Here is a 22442-nt window from a genome sequence, read left to right as displayed (position 1 = left end):
CTCCCAATTACCCTTCACTAAATACATTTTAATAATAGCTCACAATCAAATTGCCCTAATGTACTGCTAAGCTGCATGAATGACATCTGCATATACAAAATGGTAGTCTTAATTCAGAACTATCAAAAGCAACAGCGTTACAGTTCTTGTGTGATGTACAAGAGCAGCACAACTGCATTTGGTACAAAGAAAACTGTGGAACCTACACTATGCCTTGCCTTTTTGTAAGAGAAGGAAGAAAGCTCATGTTTTAGCCCATCTTTACTTACTTGAAACACATTCCTGGAAGTGTGAAGTTTTTTACTTTTTAAATGTAAGGAAACTTAAAAACCAAACAAACATCAGGAATTTAACCAAAGTGTTTACATGCCTGCTTAGTATTAAAATACCCATGGTGACTCCGAAATGAATGTTTGCTGAGGGTCTTACCCTAAGCAAATTGATTCCCATGCCTACCTCTATTGAGGAAGCTCAACTAAACCCTCTTTTTTATTAAAAAGGAAGAAGAAAGAGACAAATTTGCAACTGTCATTTTATTTGTGTCTGAAAATCATGACAGTAGTGCCAAGGGTCTTTGCTGAACTGGGCATGTGACAAGCAGTAAACCCAATTTATGAGAGCTGGGATTTCACATGTAGATTTTTGTACTTAGTAAGGGAGTGAGGTTACTGACTCCTCCCTGCTAGATTTAGAAGTGTAAGGTAAAAATACCACATAGTATGAAAAGGTAAAGCGTGCTGACAAAAGAAGGAATTATAACTTCAACTAAAATGTCACTCAGTATCCAAGATTGCAGAAATGCCCCCTCCCTCCATGTTTATGGTAGCTGAAAGATGTTACAGGAATTACTTAACAATTACAATGTCTTTCAAAGTAAGTAGTTCACCCAAGACACAACCTCAAAATAAAATAAATCCTGGTGACAGTGAACCTTCTTGAAACAATGAATAGAGCTTGTTGTTCAGCAGAACTAATACTTCTTGAGGCTAAAGTGAGTACAGTGGAATTATGAAAACATTCCTTTCTCCATTCACAAACCTATCCCTAAAGAACATCACATTGAAAACAGGAAGCCACCCTCTGCTTTAGAATTTGAAATTCTGAAAATAACTGGTTTTGGAGGGTATTTAAAAAAACCCCAAACCCTAAAACACTGAAAAAAGGAAGCAAAATCCACATTTAATTGCTGTTTGAAGCCCAGATATTGCAACACTGAGAACAAAATCAAGACTACAAAACAATTTTGCTTATAGTTCCAGACTAAGAATGCATTTTGTGACAAATATAAGTATCATTCCAGAGTTTATAGAACAGAGAAGTTAAATCAGGTTTTAAGAATCAAGTTGTTAGTAAACTTTTCAAAGAAAAGCATAAAAGGTGTTTGAGACTCAGAAATAAAAACCTAGTTTCATTAAGAGCTCTGCTTCTCTAAGGCTGCCTTAGAGAACTATATACAACTGCATCTTTTTGCAGACTTGAGCAACTTGTTTTTTGCTTTTATTCTCTTCCCCTTACGTGGGCAAAATAAAAGCTATAAATTGAAGTACAGCCTAACGCTGTTGGGACAACAGTATAAAATTGGACAAAAAGATTTCTGTCTATGCTGATGCTTGGCTGCATCTTCATACTACAATTCAAAAAGTGCTACAACAGCTGTATATTGACTACTATTTTTGACTACTGACTAGAAATAACTTTGTACTATTGATAAATCTAAACTGAAGTCTATCTAGAGCTAGTACAGTATCATGGCAAAATTTCCCCACCTTTTAAGTTATTACCAAAACTGGCAAAGATTAGAAAACTTTGGGGAAAAAACCCATCAAGTTTGATTAATCCACAGTTTGTTTAGAGCATTTTAAAAGACGAAAATCCTCATCTTTAGTGTTCACCCATGAGGAAACTGCCACTCTATTTATATCCGGAGAAAACCACACAGTTTAATCCAAACTCCAAACTCCTCCCACCTCCCACTTCTAGCATCACAATATCAGTACCCATTATGAAACAAACTTAGAATCTAATTCAGCAATGCTTTTCCAGAAGTTACATTCTCTTATGCTGGAGAGCAGCAGTAGTTTGAGTTTACAGTTCATTCATTTGGACATCTGAAAACATCTTGCAGTATCTCAAAATATTCTGTAAGTTAGACAAGTAGACATTCATTTTACAGAGTAATTGGAGAATGCAGACAGGCATTAGGAACAAGGTGTAAGAAAAAATTACGCTGCGAGAGTCCTAATATGAAGAGAGCAATTGCATGAAATAATACTCCTGTATTTCAGGACATAAACATTACTTTTTCCATAGAAAGGTCGGACACTTAAATACTGACATATACCAATTTCAGATTAGGGTGGAAATAAAGCAGTCTCCACCTTTGTGTGCACTGTAAGCATAAGCTAACTTTACAAGCAGTATTAACACCAAATTGGGAAAATTACTGCATTAGTTCTCAAAATATGAATTATGCATGTTTTCATCCAAAGCTGTATGGGAAGTGTTCTGTTTCTGTACAAGCAGTTCAAGCGTGAACCTCTTGAGCGTTGGTACACAAAGCAGTTATCCTGAAGATATGTGAAAGTTTGTTCAAAAATCTCAGCAGCCAGGATTCTTTTCTAGATTTGGTAACTGCTTACATAGTTCCAATTCCTGTGGGGAACTGGATGTTCACTTCCTCAGCGGCAACAGCTTCTTATGCAGCAGTTACTTAGATATGAAGAAAATTCTTTCATGTGTTTTTTCCTTACGCTTCATGTCCGTCACTTCCTCCACATCATTTTGTCATGCATCTTCCCTTTAACAAGCAGGACACTGCTCCCTTGAAGCTTGCCTAAGTCTTCAAGGAGAAAAATACTGGGGTTTAGGTATTACCTGGGTTATGATGTGTTGGCTTTACAAATCTGGCCTAAGTTCTAAATATAGGGGAGTGTGTGTGGGGGTGCATTTCACTTTTTTCAGCACAATCTTTAGATGGTAAAGCCTCGCGTTTCTGAAAATTCTCCTTCCCTAGGGTTCCATCAAACTGACTACCTCTAGTGCTGAGGAACCGTACATTTACTATTCCACAGAGCAATCAAGAATGCCTTAGTACAGAGCTTTCGGGACAAAGCCTGATGCTCCCTGTAATTGGTACTCTTTGGCTGGACACCAAGACTAGACCAGGGGCTCCTCTCTGATGTTATCAAATAATTTACTTTCCTTCCCACCCAATGCCATCTGTACAGCTGCCTGAAAAAGAACCACATTAAAGAGAAGACTGATAAAAGCACAACTGGGACACAGAAGTGTTACAAGACCTGAATAAGCAGGGGTTGAAAATGAAGGGAGGAAAAATACTGATTAGCTCATCAAGGAGGAAGGTACCTACTGAAAAGAACTAGAGCATCTAGTGCTCCAGTCTCATCTACACTGGGGACTAATTGGGATGCAGAGAGTACCAAAACAAGATATTTATGGGGATCATTAACCACATGTTCTGTTTCTGATGATAAATCAAAAGGAATTTCAGTCTTAACTCTGACTCTGTACAGTGAAAGAGTGTATTACCTCCATTAAACAATGGTGATGATTGATGAAATTACCAGCAGGAAGGATCAGCTGGGCTCCTTAATTCACTTTGGGCAACAAACTATCTCAAAGCTTACTGGTATTAGCTAACCTAATCTCATTGAATTTGCAGGAATGGATTAGAACAAGCCCTGATAATTCTGTGCCAGAAAAACAGGAGGTACCAAGTATTTGGGTGGGACAGTAATTTTCAGCCACACAGCCAAATTCAGGAAATCATCCACAGTCCACGCATTCCACTTCACAGTCCAACAGTGTTAAGAGATATTTAAAGCCTGCAAAACTCTACACTCAATACTGCAAGAATGCTCTTCTGCAGATTTCCTTGAAATCAAACAAATACAACTTAATCATGCAGAAAAATCATATTTTCTCCCAATAGTTTTTTTTTCTTTTAAGCTACACTAAGTTGATTTTAAGAATGAATTCTTCCTAGAAATAAGGAAAAACAGCAGGCAACATATTTTCAAGTTCCCAAAACAGCCACTAACGAAGTCTAACTTTTGAAGACAGATATTCTTTGTTATGTTTCTCTGTCACGTTAGAACTTGGAATATTCCAAGTCCAATACTGTAAGTGGAATTTCATTCAGTCAGAAATTCATCCACCCTAGCACATGGGATGCTACTGGAAGAAGTATCTATGGCATGTATTTGTCAGAAGACAAAGCCAAAATGGCTGCTTTTCATCCTAAGATGTATGAATCTGCACTGTGCAAGAGATTTAAAAAAATCAATATCTACCAGCACTACTAAAACACAAAACATTCAAGTAGTATATAACTGTAATGCAAGCCCTTGCATGGCAATCCAAATTTATTGAACTACTGATGCTAAGTCATACAAAATTGCACCACTTTAATTAAGGCTTTTAGTTTACATTTGGCCACCTCAAAGCAGTTGTAACATTAGGTTGGTCAATTTAAATACTGTGGCTCCCTGTTGGATATACACACAATCTTTACACCCAAACGTTAATGCATACAAAGCAACAAGGCATTGTTAAATAAATCAGCAAAAGTTAATTACTGCAACTTAGGCCCTGTGACCAATTACACATGATTAAAATTACTTCCCACATTCACATCCACAGTACTCTTCCACCATTTAACATCTCAACCAAAACGTTACACATGTAAAACAATCACTAACAGGCAAAAGTACTAAACCTGTATATTTGGTATTGCAAATACACTTATGCATGAGCAAGCAAGGGAATTCACAGTGAGAATCTACAGCTGCAGAAGCCCAAAAATGATTTACAAAAAATTGTTAAATCATTAAAAAATCGTTTTAAAATATACACTTCTTGTTGTAGACCCCCACTGTACACACAACTATAAACATTGTTCCCTATGTAAACAAGGAAAAGGAAACATACAATAAAAGGTTGAAAAGTCTGGACATTTCCTTCCCAACAGATATTAAAGGCCATGTCTTTAGTCAGACGTTATACTGAAAGGACTCTTAAAGACTAGATCACTGTCTCCACAGGTTTTTCCTAAAATTAAAAAACTATATAGCTGTTGTGTTAATCAAAGCGCTTTTGTACAATACGATGATGATGATCCTGTATTTCTTTAAAAAAGTTACAATAAGCTACAAATACCGATGAAGCAAAGTTATCTGGAGTAGTCTATATAGGAGCTCTTTGGACTTTCTTTTATTATGCTAAAATAGTGGTGCTTTTAGGATTTACATTATTGTACTCTCCAATAGAAAGTGGGGATTGTTGAAGTATACAGTACACAGTTTTCATACATGTACAACATTGGTGGATGAACAATGTCTCTTATCAGTAATACTGGATGTAGGCTCTGGTTTTACCAGTTGCATACACTTAGAATATTTATAAGTAAAAATCTCTCATGACACTGGAAAGTGATTAGAATGTGCAAACTGATGTAGTAGCTTTCATCCATTTCTTAAAGGGTACCACCACAGGAAAGTCCATTTAAGATGTTGGTAGGTTTAATAAAGTTGGAATGCTGGCACTGTTGAATTGGGCAACAGTTCTTCAGACCTGGAACAACAAAACAAGAGGTTAGTATTAGTATCAGCTATTTGTTACTTCTCTTCAGTTAAAAGAACTAAAGCAGGAAACAGTTAAAACAACTAGCAAAGTTCTTGGCAGACTCAGAAAATAACCTTATCACTTCTCCTCTACTAATATCATTTCTGCTGTACACAAATAACAGACTGTCTCAATTAGTAAAACAGAATTGGGATACATATGGTAATCCAAGCTGAACTGTGGAAGTAATATTTGATGGGTGGATCTAGTTTTGCTTACAGTATGACAATTCCAGTGGCTTTAAAAACTAAAAACACATTTGGAGGATCAAAGCTCTTGAATCAAAAGCCCTGTTAAAGAAACGGAGCAGCCGTTTGCCATCTTCAGCTAATGCTTTTGGAACTCTCTCAGTTTACTTTGAACTGCTGTTGTTCAAATAAAGTAAGTATTAATATCGATACAAGAAGACTTAAACGTGGCACTACCTGAATATTAATAAAAGCCTGCAATTTATGACAATGAAATGTCCTAGCAGGTCTACTGCATGACAAAATAATTGATCATAGCACTGAAGCAACTGAACCACTGTATGTCCAGTAAAATGATAGAGAATCAAGATGAACAGGCAACTCGAATGATGTCAGGTCAATCAAGAGGGAACCTCTGCCCATACTCAGGCTTGGATGTGGGAAGAGGGAAACAACCTGCCCAAGAACAAGTTGCAGGGGAGAAAAAACAAAAAATCATGCCTGCTCACTAAGTTCTGAAAAGGCTGGAGCTTGCTTGAGCCTTCAACAGCATTCTTAAAGCACGGATTTAATCGTGCACAACATTAACCAACTGCCAGCAAGTAAGAAATTGATCTAGTAACCAATAACTCCAGGTCAAGTATTTGGAGTGTTATAATGATCACTTCACCATTCTCTTCCAAATGTACTTATTACAGTGCCGCCTGTAAAATATCTATGTTGTCCAAAGAAAGCAAGAAATTCTTATGGCGTCATGCAAATATCTGAAGAGGCTCAAAGCAGGAAGTGACATTTCAGCATGCAAACTGCAATATTTTACAATGTGCCTTCTTGATAATTGAGCTCTTGCAATATATTCTGTCAGCCTTTAAAAAAGGCAACTCCGTTTCCAAATGCTAAAGTTTTGCAATATCAGAGCAAACACTGTTAATTTGAGCTCTACCAACACTTAAAGCTTGGGGAAAAAAAAAAAAAAAGGATACCATTGTGAATGTATCTTGCACATATTTGTAGTTCTGACTTCGGACTGGCAACATAAAGACCATAAAGATTTCTATGATAATGTAAATCAAGAATTTTCAATGCTGTTCTGCATCAAGAGCTACGACATTTGTTCAGGTTTTGTTGTTGTTGTTTTGTTTTTTATAGTCATAATACACAGAAAATGTTAAAGGGTTTACCTGGCTCAGAGCTACAGTACAGCTATTTATTAAAGTAGCTGACATGATGACTTTTTGCGTGCTTTTCCAGGCACTGGAGTTTTTCTGTTAATTTGCCGCACAAGGTCATAAAAGATCTGAAAATATAAACATTCAGTTGGTTATTGGCATTAAAGAGGCTTCTTTCATAACCTTAAGCCTTGAATCTTCACACATAATGTCCCCACATACTCACAAACCCCTATAAATATTTAGTTATCACAATGCCAGAAAGTTAAATCATATACTTAGTTAACAACTGTTGGTTTTTCTGTTTAAGGTAATTGTCTGCCAAGGATTTTCCACTTTCAGTGAAGCAAACAGGAAAGGCATCTATGACCTGCAGCTGTTTAACGCAGGGTCAAATTCATCTGAACACACATGCTGTATGTCACAGTGATCAACTACTATATGCTATTACTTTGCAATTTAGTACTGAGGTCAAGAAACAGGCTACAGCTTTCTTCTAACTCAACTCACTAAGGATATTCTTTTAAAGAAAGTTCTAGTAAGCTTTAACTACACATTTTCATGGTAACTCAAGTAAGCTGCACATTCAGTTATAGTCTCTCATCTTTGAATGAGATCATGCTTTTTAAGGTAAGTTTGAAAATACTGAAGTCCAGAGAATTAATTCAGCAGCCTCTGCAGGACTACAGCATGACATAAGCATAACATTTCCTAGAAAAGTAACTCATGTATGAGAGACTCTCACACTTTGAGCCTCCTAGAATTCCAATTAGAACATGATTTTGTTGAAAGGCTAATTTAAGACAAGTCTACATGCTACAATTAAACAGCATATGTTTCGTTCATAATTGACATTGTTCCAATTATTTCTGCACCCCCTAAATCAAGCAAATCCTCATACTAAAGCCATCCTAACAGTTTCCTAAGCACTGCCTGCAAAGCAGCAAACATTCCAACAAGGGCTTTTAGTATTTGATGGAAGTAAGTTCTAGTTTACTAAACATACGACTTCTATATAGCTAAGCTGATTAATTTGTATTTAATGAAAACTGTATAGTTTCCAGAAATTCCCAACTAATTAAACACACATTACTTATTTTTAAGATCAGCTGTGCTTAAACCCACCATACTCTCTTGATTACATACAAGTCTTGCACGAAGGCCCTTTCAACCTGACTGATGCTGCCAACGTTTTCCAGAAGATATAATGAACTGTAGCGTTTATCATAAAATTCAAGCTGTTCCAGAAATGTAAATACTAACAGTTTCCTTTTCTAAACATTTTCACATCCCTCTCTTCATGCTTGCAACCCCACTGGGTAAGAAAGCATGCACTATGGCAAGTGCCAAAATGCATGTGTGTGATCAGTCACCTAGCTCTTGCTAAATAAATAAATAGCTGGATGGTAGAGAGGCTTTTGCCCCCCTTTTTCATTACAAAACTGTGAATTTTGACAAAATTCTGAAGAGTTTTTGTTCTTACTATCTCAAATAATTTAATACCAAATAATTCAAACAGTTTAAGGACTTCACTCCTTTAAAAAGTCTTAAAAAAAAAAAAAGTAGCCCAGCAGTATATTCTCAGTTGATAGAGATTGTATCAACTAGGGAATGTAGCATGAAAAAAGTATTTATCAAATTCAAATTAATATAATTTGAAAATTAATTATGCTAAAATCAGTATCATTTCAAAAAGTCACAAGTCAAAGCTAAATACATCCCTTAATATAAACATCTCAAATTTTCATAATAGTAGGGAAGAGTTCTGTCCCTTATAGTCAATGTTATTCACAATTGTTAGATCCTCCTTGACATACAGTAAACATTTGGTTACCAGAACGCAGTCCCACCCTTCCCTCCCTGCCACCCCTCCCTACTGTGGGTAACATGCCTTACCTCATTAACATTTATCTTTGATTTTGCAGAAGACTCTAAGAATGCACAGTTATTCCATTGCCTTGCTAGGTTCTGACCTTGTTCCTTTCCCACAACTCTTTCATCTTCCAAGTCACACTTATTGCCAACCAGAATCATAGGCACCTAAAAGCCAATTTAATACCAGCAAAGAAATCATTAAAATTCTGGGAAGGCACAATATAAATGCACACCTAAAAGCCTATCTGAATCCTTAGAGGATCCCACCTTTCAGAATAATCAAACTCTGGTATAACTGAAACTTCAGTTTACCATTGTGCAATACTTTCATGTTCAAATCAAACTGACTGCGGTTTTTGCCTGCCATTTGGCAGGGTGGTGTGGGGAATGGTTTGAGCATTCAGTACACTGTCAATTGAGCAAATTTCACATCTTCCAGATGACCTAATGAGATTTCCTTTTTACATGTTTAAGGCATCATGAAGCCTACCAAAGAATCTGCTACAGGATTCTTAGGTGTTCAGAAATCCTGGAAAAAGTGGCCTGTACTGGGTAGCATGATGAAGGATGTGAAAGCTCATTTCACCACACCTCTACATCCAGCATATCTGCGCTCCTTGCAAGAGGATTTTGCTCACACAGTTTTCATTATTAAGCTGATGTACACAGAGGAAAGAAACATGCTACCTTATCAAAATTACCAACTATAGAAAACAACAAACTGACCTTTGTGACAAGAAAAGGCAACCATACAAACTTGTTTGGTCCGTCGTTTGTCACCTCCCCCCTTGCCCCTCTCCTCTTATTAATTTAAGGACATAGCTAAATTTTTCCCAAATGCAAGTGTTGAAAAAAAGGTTTACAATATGTTGACCATTTCATTTCCCCCCACTGAGAAAGCAAGTAATGGAAGAACTATAAGTAAATTTTGGTGAGAACTAAACTTGTCCCTTGAAGCTCATTATCTTTCTTCTGATACTACAGAATGATTTAAGACTGAGGGGAGTGTCCTAAAAAGAAATATAATTCCAAGGAAATACTACCAAAATACTAGCAAAGAAAGCTTATGCTCATCAGCATAAATATACCATGTAAACTAAGGTTTCAAGTATAGTCACATTTATCTTGATTTTTGTGTACAAAACTAATTTGACATTAAATGAGGTTATAACTTGTTCAACACAAACAACATATAACACACACAAAATATAAAATATATTCCATATAATATAATATATATACAAATTATATACAAAATAAAATATATATAACACAAAATATAAAAGCTGCGTAACATTCAAGTTTAAAGCTTACAGTACTGTCTTCTGTAAGAACTTAGCACTTTGTGCCTTCAAAATACCATAAACAGGCACACTGAAGAGAAAAATTAATGGTGGGTTGTTTTTTGGGTTTTTTTTTTTTAAACCTTCATTGATAGTAACTGAGGCAAGAACAGATTTGCTTTAGAAATGTTTTTGGGTCGGTTTTTTTTTTTTTTGCAGTACTAGCGAATAAGTTTCAATACAGTTTCAAATAGAGTATTTTAAAGGAAAACATTGAAAAGTCAATTCTCTAGAGCTACACATGACAAGTTACAATTTCTCCAGCTTGCCTTAAGAGTTGCATTTCTGTACTACACACCTACTGGTTGAGTTGTCTCTTAATTTAAAGCTCAGAAGCTATCTGATCACATTACAACATCTGTAATGCAAACTCTAAGTATTAAGCATTTTTAAAGATGCTTACATCATCAGTGTCTTTGACTCGAAGAATCTGTTCTCTTAGATCCTGTAAATCATTAAATGTGGACTGTGCTGTGATGGAATATACTAATGCAAAACCTTGTCCATTTTTCATGTATAGGTCTCTCATTGCTGTAAACTGTTCCTGTAATTGAAAAGTAGATACAGATGTTGCAGTCAGTTTGCACTTTCCTTGCACAAACTGCCATATACACTTCAGGTTAAAAATAGATCACAAGTATGATGCATTTGTGCCCCCTCCCCTCCTTTAAAGTGACCAGTATTCTACTGTTTGACTAAAAGCATTTTAGTAAATTGAACTGCTTTTAAAGAAATCCGAAGCTTGGAACATTATCTGGGGTGGATGAGCAGCACTGAGATATTTCCAAGGGCTATACCCTGGGAAAAAGTCACAGAAACTGGAGTAATTTCTTAAGAGAGAAGAGGTACAGTAGAAGGCAAAGTGTAATCTGTAGATTACAGAAGTCACATTCCTCCCAAATCTCTCCTTACATACCAAGTTTTTCCCATCTCCTGACCATTCTTTAAAACACATCGTAAAGCAAATGCATCCTTTTTCAGCCTCCATTTTGTAGTCCAGACACTTTCCTATGTTAAATTCTACTTTAATATTTAAGGAGATTGTCTAGAGGATGGTGACACTCCACAGACTCATCGTATTTCCTAGGCTAGTGACAACTATCATACTGCACATAAAGGCTCACTGGTGCACTGCACAGCGGCATTAGGACTTCTTGTTTGAAAACTCTCACCAATATGACTGTGAAATAGCATTTGTCTTTCTCGCACTGGTGACTCGGCCTGATCAATCACTCACCAAGTCCATTGCTGCATGTCAGCTGAAAAGTGCAATTTATTTTGATAATAGCTGCTCCATCTTTCTGTAGTTTTACATGGCCTTACTGTATCATGGAGCTTAAATAAGTTATTATTGGACTGGAGTATTACTAGAGTTCAGAGAACACCTTACACTCAAAGGGTATTGAGCTTATGCTCACTGGAATCAATGAAGGAAATGACTGGTTTCAATAATTTTGGAACTAGCCAGAGAAAAAACCTGACCAGTATGCAAAGGGTCAGCATAAACCCTTGTGCTTTGAGTTCCCATAAGCTGACTAAAGCGATAACTATTTTTATCCCAATGTCAGAACACATCTCACACAAAAGAGAAAGAAGATGAGAAGCAAGCATGTATTCTCTACAGCAACAGAAATCAAACCTGAGTAACCACTGGGACTAAATTTTCCTCTGAGCAATATAAACTTAAAACAGCAGTGCAATCTCTTTTAAAATGCTCAATCTCATGTTTCCCTTATTACAGAACATGAGCTCACAGGAAACTTGCCATTCATTTTCTGCTGCAATACTGAAGTTTTGTTAAAACACTAGTATGTTAAAGAGCATCCTTTAATCAAAAGCACTGGCCACGGTTACTCTAGAGAATGAGGAAGGAAACATGTCTCCATTTATATCCCAACAGCTTTTGATGGTTTTTAACACAGTAAATCAGTATTTGGGGAAGTTGGTTTTACATACCGTTCCTGCAGTATCTAAGATTTCAAGCATACACTGTTGTGCATCTACTTCAACTTGCTGTCAAGAGAGAAAGATGCAGTTAGAATTTTTGTTCTTGCAACTCTCCCCTCTGAAGGCACCAGAAATTGTGTGATTTTTATAACCAAATTCATAATGCATAAAGCAGCATGTCTTAAGTTTATATGGATATACACTTTGAAAACAGCAGGGAGAAGCCTTTCAAAGAGCCCTAGTGACATTTTCTAAAGCAGCGTCAGCAGCCAAGTATCACTTTGCAAAGTGATTAGGGATTTTTGATTACTAAAAAGGAGGCTGCTAAATTTGTAATGATGGTTATCAGCATCCAGCACAACTAATTTCTACTTTTTTCAGGGATCATTCACAGACTGAAAAGTACATGTGAAAGCTAGAAATTTGGATTGACATACTAATGCTTATTTAATAGTAACTTAGATCGAAAAGAGAATAAGTAGTACACAGCAAACAATAATCCATGTGAACCGCTAGGAGTGGTGTCCCAAACCCAAGCCTTTAGTGATACTACTATCTAGGAAACTGATTCAGCTTTAAAAAATTTGCAGAACTTAGAAAGTTTAAGAAGCTAGATCAGTTTCTGTATCTATTTCAGATATCCCCTATATAGTTTCTACCTGAAAAAAATGGCTGCAAGTGAGCAAAGAACATGGAAGTGCCCTCAAGCTGTTCAAGCAGGCTACCCACTTTTTTTTCTTTCAAGCTACTCATACACTTCCCTTGTTTCCATTTGCATGTAAAATTTCTAGTTGGCAGATCAGCACTCAGAAAGAACTTTGTGTCCCCTATTCCTGATATAGGAATATCAGGAATTATCATTTCTCTATTATCACTATTTAACTTTGAGCTTTTCTTTTGCAACTAGATTTGAGCTTGGGGGGCGGGGTAGAGGAGTGTTTCCACTCCTCTGACACCTCCCCGATGACCCCTAGGAATGGGGATTCCTTCAATAACCACTATTTAGCATATATTGCTGATAAAGTTATTCTGCTAATTCAGCAGCATCTATTTTCTTTATGAAGAAGTATTTGGCAAGTAAACCAAAGCATCATGTTTCAAGACTTCATGCTCAATTATTTAGTTCCAAACTTAAAATATTTCAAACCATATCCTCTCAACTTCAAATATTATAAAATCAGATTTAACATTAATAGTATGGAATTGCAACTGCCAAATCAATACATTTCAAAGTCATCCAAGTCAAGAAGCAAGTCAGAATTGTAACTAGCAGTGATGGAAAGAAAATGACTGCATGAAGTGTTGTCCAGACTTAAGCAAGACTTCAACAAGCTGGCTGATTTGAAAAGAAGAATACAGAAATACTCCTAGTCATTTTAGGACCAAACCTGAAAGGAACATTATAAGATCTTTTCTTAAAAAAAAAAAAAAAATTAGCGACAGACAAAATTTCTTAAGATGGTTTTACTTTTTCAGGCTCCATGGAAACAGTCTTTGGAAAAATTCACCCAGCAAACATCATGAATCTAGTATGACCTGAAGAATGTAAATGTATAACAAAGGAAGCGTTTCACTTTAGTACAGCTTGTGAATATTTCTGGAGTCATTTATTGGGCCTGACCCAGAAAAGGCCTGTACCAAACACTGGGATAGGGTCCAAAACTTCTACTCTTCTAATGCAGAAAAAGGAAGTGGCTACATAGAATTTGTTGTTGCTGTTGTCTCTTTTTAAGAGTTGTAGTTTTGGCTGGAAGTCCACATGCCTAAGACAGACCAAGATTTTTCCAGCATACAGATTTCGACGAGGTTAAAGAAAACAAGTGTGAAATTATCATTTTGCCCTCATTAATTCCTCTTCTGTTCAGAAAAGATCTGGGTGACTACAGGCTGCAATGGCTTTAACACAGCCTTTTTATTCCAACATAAATGTCATTCAGAGCTAAAAAAGGAGGTCCTGCAGTTATGCCCATTCCCAGTTCAGGTTTGTGCATCTTGCCTCCCTTGTATAGACAATGGCATTTTTGTGGTGGCCACGTGGTGAGCTACATCACAGTATCAATGCATCTGAAAAGTAATTCAGCTAGAAAGAAAGATTAAAAACCCACCACAGCTGAAAAGTAATCTGCTTCACCAAATGGTTAACTCTCTTGGTAGCCATCCAGATGTAAACTATCTTAGCCTGGAATATTAATCATGGCCTCAGCTGAAACTGAAGAGTGAGCAATATGGAGATTCAAGATGATACAAGCAGAGTCAGACCTTTCAGCCTGTCATGCTGAAGAGGGGAAGAGAAACTAAACAGGCCACAGTGTTTGTTCATTTATGATAGGTTTGTGTTAACTTATTAATAAAACAACAACCCATCTAATGGAAGCGTATCGAGCTATCAGTCAAATTGTTACGAATACAGTATGATGCTTCCAGTGTTCTAAAGGTATGAAGTTGTTTTCAGAAGATTTTCCTAGTCACAAAGCAGCTTAGAACCTCCAACATACAAGTCCAAACCTACCTGCACCTACTAACAATCACAAACTAATAATAAATATTATTAAAAAAAAGTGGTAGCATATTTTAGTGTTTTTTGGTTTCGGGGGGAGGGGTTTTTTCCCTTTTTAAAAACAATGTTCCCAATTCTGACAATGAAATTACCATTTTTTACTGACTAGCTAGTAAGGTACTATGCTTAACATAAAAAAACTAGTCTTGAATTACTCCTGTTAGACAGACTTTAAGAGTACCTTTACATTTCAAACTTGTAAAGTTACCTGATATTATGTGGCATTACTAAGCATACCCTTTTTCAAGCAATGACTCAAATATCTGACACCAAGTACTGCAGTTTTAAGTTTCTGTAACATTAGAGAGGTCTTTTGCATACCTTTCTGTAGGAGTCTTCTATCGTAGGATCGTATTTTTCAACAAATATTCCTTGGACAAACTGTACAGTCTGCAACACAAAAGTTCTTGTAAGATTCTTCTGACATAGTGCCATTTTGTAAACATTGTACATGAATTACTGTTCTAGGTGTATACTTGGTTATCTGTTAATGTTTTCAAGGCAAATTAAGTGATTGACATCACAAAGATGTCAAAGGAAAGTTAGATGTATATGCCTATTTAATCAAGTACTGTTAGAGAAAGCAATGCTACACCTTCCTTTATCTATTCTCACTCAGAGCAAAAGAATTAAAGCATCTACTGATTTAAGGTTTGTCTAACCCTTGGAATGGTTATTAGTTTTCAGTTGAACAGGATACTATACAGCTGCATGGCTTTTATATTTGCATTTATATCTACTGCATCTTCTGCTACTTATCATTCAGTACATGAATTAGTGAGAAATGACTGCCAGCATTTACTAGACTTAGTAGGATAAACCTGTGTACCTAGCACATATGAAGTTTTTAGCACAAGTCAAATGGAACTTTAGGACTCAGTGGCCAGGTCAGAGGAGACAGGTTCAAATCCAGAAATGCCACAGTAAGATAAAGAATTTAGAGGTGATGGGTAAAGTTCTTTCACAGTCTAACATGATTTTTCATTTAAGTTTTGCTTTAGGAACCCCTTTGTAAGAGAACAGTTCTTACCTGATAAAGTGGACCTCTAGACCTTACTTTATAAGATGCACAATTAAACTGAAAGATGTAAAGTTCTTAAGTGAGCTGAGACCACCATATTCGGTGAACTTTTTCAGTGGTAGTCTAGGCCAGACTAAACTTTTCTATGATCATTTAACTAAAATGCATGAGCTCTTTGGTTTACAATCATCTACTTGCCACAGCTATACACCTGCTTGCAAGAAAAGATGTTAAACTTCCTATAAATGTACAAATATTTATTTGTGTTTGTATAAAAAATACTTAAGAGACTGCTATCAAACATTAGGCAAACAGCACCCTGAAGACCTTTCTACAGACAGGAGTTACCAAGGCGAGACAGAAGCAAACCAGTTCATTGTATGAGTTTCATGATGCAGCATGATTTCCCATGAACCCATGGCTGGGTTACTCAGCACAGCCAGAGACCTTCATAATGCTGTGGGGATGTACTTCACTGTGTAGACAAAGACCTGACCAAGCACCAGACACCAAGCCCAAACAATAACAGCAGCATGCAAGAACACACCAACGGATGTGGAAACACCCAGTAAAGGATGTACCTATTCTAGCCAGGAACTCCCAGCAAATAATTTTTAATTTTTTTAATAATGTTTGTGCACATTACATAATTAGGTATGTGTGCAAATAAGTCTATTTGTGCACACTTACATAAAAGAAATATGGGTTAATAGGGAGTGTATTAGTGAAGAAAAGACAAGAGAAGCCTAAGAAAGTGTACTTGACCTGCCTCACAGAGTACTTACCAGAGCAGACTTTCCAACACCTCCAGAACCAAGAACCACTAGCTTGTATTCACGCATGATGCAAGAGATAAATCGCCCTCAATACCTAAAATACACAATAATTATTCACCATTTTGATCAACAGGACAACTATTTTAGCATTACTACAGCCACTGTAGGATTGCACATATAACAAGTCATGAACAGTTGATAGCAACTGTTGATAGCAACTGATAAATGCAGAAGACACACCATTACAACCAGGCACAACCTAAGCAGGATGTTGCTTTAATTATTACACAGTATGGAAATGATGGATATTTATTCACAACACACTAACTACTGAAGAATGCTACTTTTTCACCTAGTATAAATCAAGTACCCCCAAGGTTTTCTTGTTACCAGGACTTTTTAACACTTCAAGACGAATCATTATTCATGTGTTACCCAGCCTAGTTTCAGGCAAGATAGTACAGACTTGGGAAGTTTTTAAAATGGAGGTTTTTCATATCCCATGGAACAATAATTTAGAAAAAAGGCAAGCACAGATTAAGACTTTCTGTAATAAAGATGTCAGTATCATGATCTTGCCAAAATATCACAGGTGTTTCAAAGGAAGCATGCAAGTATCTGGAAGAACTGCTCACACCCATGTGTATGTATCACTTTCTCAGAGGTCTCAGGATGGATTCACCTCCTTTATTTACAGGAAGAAATTGATTTACTCTTAATTTACTACTAATTGGTAGACCAATTAGTCAGATTACAGCACACCAACCAGTGAGGTGTGCTCATCTCAACATTTTCCAGAAACCTGCAAAATGTTGTAGTCCTGCAGACAAGTCCAAAGCCCCTCTCAGTTACAGTCACAGCAAGCATTAAGGCATTTTACAGGTTTCTCAAGATCTTTCATTCACTCACAAGTAGTTGCCTGCATTATGCATTTTGCAACAACAGACCAAATCCAACATTGCCAAGAGCCATACAGATGTCTAAAGAGCTTGCAGTTTTACAACCACTACATTCACAGTATTGAAAAGGTTTATTAGGTAAACAGCTGCTAATATTTTTTACCTATGGTACTGACACAGTAATTCTGAAAACATGTCTCAAATTTTATAGCTACTACAACCTCACCTCTTCCATCCCCAAAACTTATTTCCTATCACACAGGTTTTTGTAATTTCACATATACACACACATGTGTAAATGAATGCATTCATATGAGCGGACATGCAAGAAACATCTCCAGTCTCCTCTGAAGAACAGAAAGCATCAGGATGCTGACAAAAAACACCGAATGGGAAACTTCTTTAGGCAACAGGCTCTCTTTATTTGCATTGTCATTTACTTGACCTGACATCCAAAGTTTGTATCTACTGACCCAAAGTTTGATCTACATGCAGAAAGTACAACCATGACAACACAATCCAGTTCACTAAGCAGGGTTTGATAAAAGGGCTTAGTTAATTTTTAATACAGTAGCCATTTTCAAATTATCAACTCTTCATGTAGCTACAAGAAAACGTAGCAAACCTTCAGATATAGTATTTTCTCTACCTCATTACTGTTCTTCCATAAAGAAATATTGAATAAACTGTACTACAGTAAAGCTAAGTTACTATTGATAAGAAACAATTATCCAAGAGGAGATAACATGCATTTTTCTCATTCTGAAACACTTAAATGCTAAGAAAAGAATCACAGAGAGAGACTTGTATAAGAAAATTAAACCAACCTCCTCCCAGCAAACAAACATTTCTCAAACAGAACAGCAGGATCCCAGAACTCAGTTTTCAAAAAAATGCCTGCTTAAGTCTGAAAGTTGATTAATGTTTTGCTAGATATCTAACCACTGTTATAATGGCTGTAGTTTCATGAGTAACTGGAGGCAACAAAATACTCTTTTGAGACCATTCCTCTCCTACAAGCTAGATCTGTTCCCCTGTTCCACACCAGCTAGTGCAGCTGCCTACAGCACTCTGCCAGATCTGCTTGCTCAACTTTGTTGAAAGCTGACCCAGCAAAATCAAAACAAGGCCGCACAGATTTTGGGAGATGTCTTTGGGTCATACTGCTCAAGAAAACACACCTCTTTCACTCCTGCTAGCAACTGATCTAACAGGCTGTTACTGCTGCCCTGAGACGAAGGTCTCAGTTCCCTTCCTGCAGGGGCTCTAGCACTTATCAGATTGAGTTACCTCTTTTCTCCTCCCTCTGCCCCTGGGGAAAGATGAAACCCTCCCCAGCTGATGAATAATTTGGGGTTAGGGGAAGGGGGGGGAAGTGCAGGGAATCCAACACAGGTGCCCGTACAAGGTAAGCTGGGGAGATAGAGACCAACCAACCCTTTTCATCAGCAGTAATCTCACAGCATCTCTGGAGTCACACCACCTGCTAGCTGTTTAGCACAAAATGCTAGGACTATTTACATAGAAATTAGAGCATCTCCATGTTAATGTCCATCTTTGCCATCACTGCTTAACTCCACTTTGTCAGAAGACTGAGAAATCAAGAGGCCAGGTTCTATTTAATTTTCTTCTTGCAAACATATAATGAGCCATCTTTCAACTTACCTAAACCATTCCTTTCACCTTAAGCAAGCAAAAGGAACACAAGGAGAGAGCAGTTAGGAAATAATTGACCTGATGTCCAGCAAAGCAGGTCTCTCCACAGACTTCTGTTACCAACAAATTTTGAGACTCTTCAGTGGTTTCCACACCTAATAGAACATCTTTTCACTCCTGACATTGAAAGCTGCTTCCTTCCCTACACAGATTTTTTGCAAACATGGACTACCAGAACCATTCACACCACAAGGTTAATCTGTTTGGCACCACTGCAAATACACAAACCTGTAAGTTGTCCAGTCTTTCTACAAACAATAGGAATAAAGGATTGTGTCTAACTGTGCTGAAATGCACCTTTCACACTCATGACAAGTTAAGCCTGTAACTATACTACCTGTCATTACAAACATTCAGCTATGCCTATTTATGTCACTAGAATGACATAAACGTAGTGGGTGTAGGGGAAACCCCAGTACAGTAATCTGCAACATTTCGCTGATTGTTGCTGAACTGCAACAATTTCGCTGTCTTTAAAAGAACAGTTTAAGCTGAATTTTTCAGTCTTCAGTCTTAAGTTAGCAACTAAATATGGGGATGTCAATAACCAAGGCCGATAGTAATTTAGAAGTAACAGAGCTTAAGCAGCAGGTACTAAATATCCGTTCCACAAAGTGTTTTGAGTAATTTGTGACTTTTACTTGCTGAATTATCTAAAATTTCTTAAAGAAAATTCCAAATCCTGAAACAGGAAGCTAACAACTTGGTTTTAGTGAGAGATTGGCAATTTCATTTTGGCTCTCAAACAGGGATTTGGGAAATTAACAGAAGTCAAAGCTGCTTTCAGAATCCAGATTTGGAAGTTCAGCCCTAAATACTCAACTGCTGTACAACACTCTGGAGCCGATTTCACTACTTAAAGTGGTAGTACACTATTAAAGCATATATATACACACACTATTACAGCTTGGTTAGCCAATCTTCTTAATCTCTGAAGCACCTGAAAAGTTTAAGATCTTTGAAGACATGACAAAGCTGGACTGCAGTACACTCAAAACATTTCTCTGACCTTCCTTCCAAACTTGGGCAATGACCAAAGTAAGTACCAGTTTCCTCTTTGCCCATGCCTGGTTTTGTCTTTTTTTGGTCATTTGTATAGCTATTCCTTAATTCACCAAGAGTACACAGTAATGCTTTGTATATACACACACCTATACAGCATAGAGACAGTGTGGCATCTCTACATGAGTCTACGGTCAGGTAGTCTGGCCATGACATCTTGGAATGAAACACAAACCAATGTATTCTCCAAAATGCTTTAAGAAAGCCAACCTGGATATCTGTACCACAGCACGCAGCAGAAAAACCATCTATTGTCTGCTCCCACTTAGACCTACCACCCCATCGGCTTTGAGCAGCAGTTCTGATGTCACTTCACTTTCCTCTGTTTGCCAACAGAAAAGAAAAACTCAATTCCTAGCTATGAGAACTTTTCTAAGAAAACTTCCCTGGGTACAGGTCTTTGCTTCATTAGTAGAATTACAGAATGGTTTGGGTTGGAAGGCACCTTAAAAACCATCTAGTACCACCCCTCCCTGACACTGACAGGGACACCTTCCACTAGACCAGGTTACTCAAAGCCCCATCTAGTCTGGCCTTGAACACTTCCAGGGATGGGGCATCTACAACTTCTCTGGGCAACCTGTTCCAGTGTTTCACCACTCCTCAGCTAAGTCACCAGCCCATGAAGCTAGGAACTGCTTTAGGATGCTGTGGTCTGCCACGCTATTTGGTGTAAAAAGCCTAGCACACACTTTTTTGCTGACCAGTACTCCTCAGACTGAGTTAGGGCTCTGATCCTGCCTGAACTTGACTTTCCAGTGATTCCCAACTAGCCTGACCTGACTCTGCTCTAGCTCAAACCTATTTTTTCAATATCACATGTTGTACAGACTGCTTGCATCCTAAACCTTGATCATGCTCTTAGTTTACTTTTCAGATTGACATAATGTGTGACTCTGGAACTAATACTGTATTCAGCTTCATCTAGTGCCAAGACTATTTCATTTTGACTCATTTATGACAAGTGGGAGCAGAGGAACACAACGACAAAGTATAAAACATGACGTTTGAGCCATAAAGCACCCTATCTTTCACTTACATGATAGTATTTGAAAAAACAGAAGCCATTAAGCTTCAACCAAGACATTGAAGTAAAAAGCTCAATTGCTTAAAGAGATGCAAACTATAAAACCTGAGATAGAAACTCAAACTTCTGGTGGATTTCCTTTTCTGCCTGAAAAAAACCCACAACAAAACAAAACACTTCTCTAGCCATTCTAAAACAGATACAAGACTTAGCACATGCACTACCTCTTCATCTGTGCCTTGTATTTCACACATCGTCATCCCCTTACACCCCTAAAAAAAAGTTACTGGAAGAACTCTGGAAGACCATGTAATTATGAAACCATTTGTACAGTCAAGATAGAGCTGAATTTAGCACCTTAAGAATAATTTTTAGCATTCTGCACTAACCAGTCATTTCAATGACACCCTTCAGTTCTAAACCTATCAGAAAGCAATTGTATTAACTGGAAAGGAGGAAAAAGGATCATTAGATCATCCAATCTCAGTCATTCAAATAAGGAGACAGTTTTCCTTGTCTAAATGATTTAGCACTCTAAAGCTACAGCTATATCACAGCATTCTAGATTAGGACAGGATTAAGTACAACAACAATATTTGTGTGTAGTCCCCAGATCATCCATCTGTAAAATGCATATATTCAGAGGGGCACAACAGAAAAAGACGATGACAGCTGAGTAACAGCTAACCAAACCCCCCCAGATTTATCAGGCAGTTGATGAGAAGCATCCACCAAATCACGCAATGATTAAATACCAAGAAGTTCAAACTTATTCCTACCGAATAAACCAAGTAACCTGTTTGAATCCCTCTTCACTTAGTGAAGTCTATTTTAAGACAGAAATTTCGCTTTGCAGGCTAGCTACCTTTAAGATGACAGACCTGCAAGGAATGAGAGCAATGCCAACTTCCTCTGCTTTTTCAATTTTCTGCTCCTTCATCTTTAGGCAGGAAAATACTGCCAACTGTGGTCTCTGTGCAGGTGCTAACAAGAAGATAGGAAGCATGCAAAAAGTAAGGCCTTTTTTTCCCCTTGACTGGAGAAGGTACTGTATTTGAACAGCCAAGTATTTATATGCACAGATAATTGACATAAACATGAACTCTGGAGATGTCTAATGCAAAATTTAGCTACAAATAAAAAAAAGAGGGAAGCTACTCTTCAAGAAATAGTGTTTTCACATTCTAATATCACACTCTGGATTCTAATGCTGTCTCAA

The 22442-nt window shown here is 37.2% G+C and overlaps 1 protein-coding gene across 1 annotated transcript in view; it reads right to left on the bottom strand.

Annotated features, from left to right (window-relative positions):
• Positions 1-2256: 2256 nt before the first annotated feature.
• Positions 2257-22442, bottom strand: part of RAP1B (RAP1B, member of RAS oncogene family) — a 33633-nt gene continuing 13447 nt past the window's right edge. The window contains exons 2-8 of the mRNA XM_030479649.1: positions 16529-16613; positions 15044-15112; positions 12175-12231; positions 10622-10762; positions 8897-9040; positions 7013-7128; positions 2257-5592 (exon numbers count right to left, since the gene is read on the bottom strand). Coding sequence (XP_030335509.1) covers positions 7042-7128; positions 8897-9040; positions 10622-10762; positions 12175-12231; positions 15044-15112; positions 16529-16585 — 555 coding nt within the window. The 5' untranslated portion in view covers positions 16586-16613 and the 3' untranslated portion in view covers positions 2257-5592; positions 7013-7041. The remainder of the gene's footprint in view (positions 5593-7012; positions 7129-8896; positions 9041-10621; positions 10763-12174; positions 12232-15043; positions 15113-16528; positions 16614-22442) is intronic.

The sequence above is a fragment of the Strigops habroptila genome, chromosome 3 (assembly GCF_004027225.2).
Source record: "Strigops habroptila isolate Jane chromosome 3, bStrHab1.2.pri, whole genome shotgun sequence".
NCBI lineage: Eukaryota > Metazoa > Chordata > Aves > Psittaciformes > Psittacidae > Strigops > Strigops habroptila.
The sequence above is the reverse complement of the archived record's forward strand: the minus strand, read 5'-3'. Positions and strand labels throughout refer to the sequence as shown.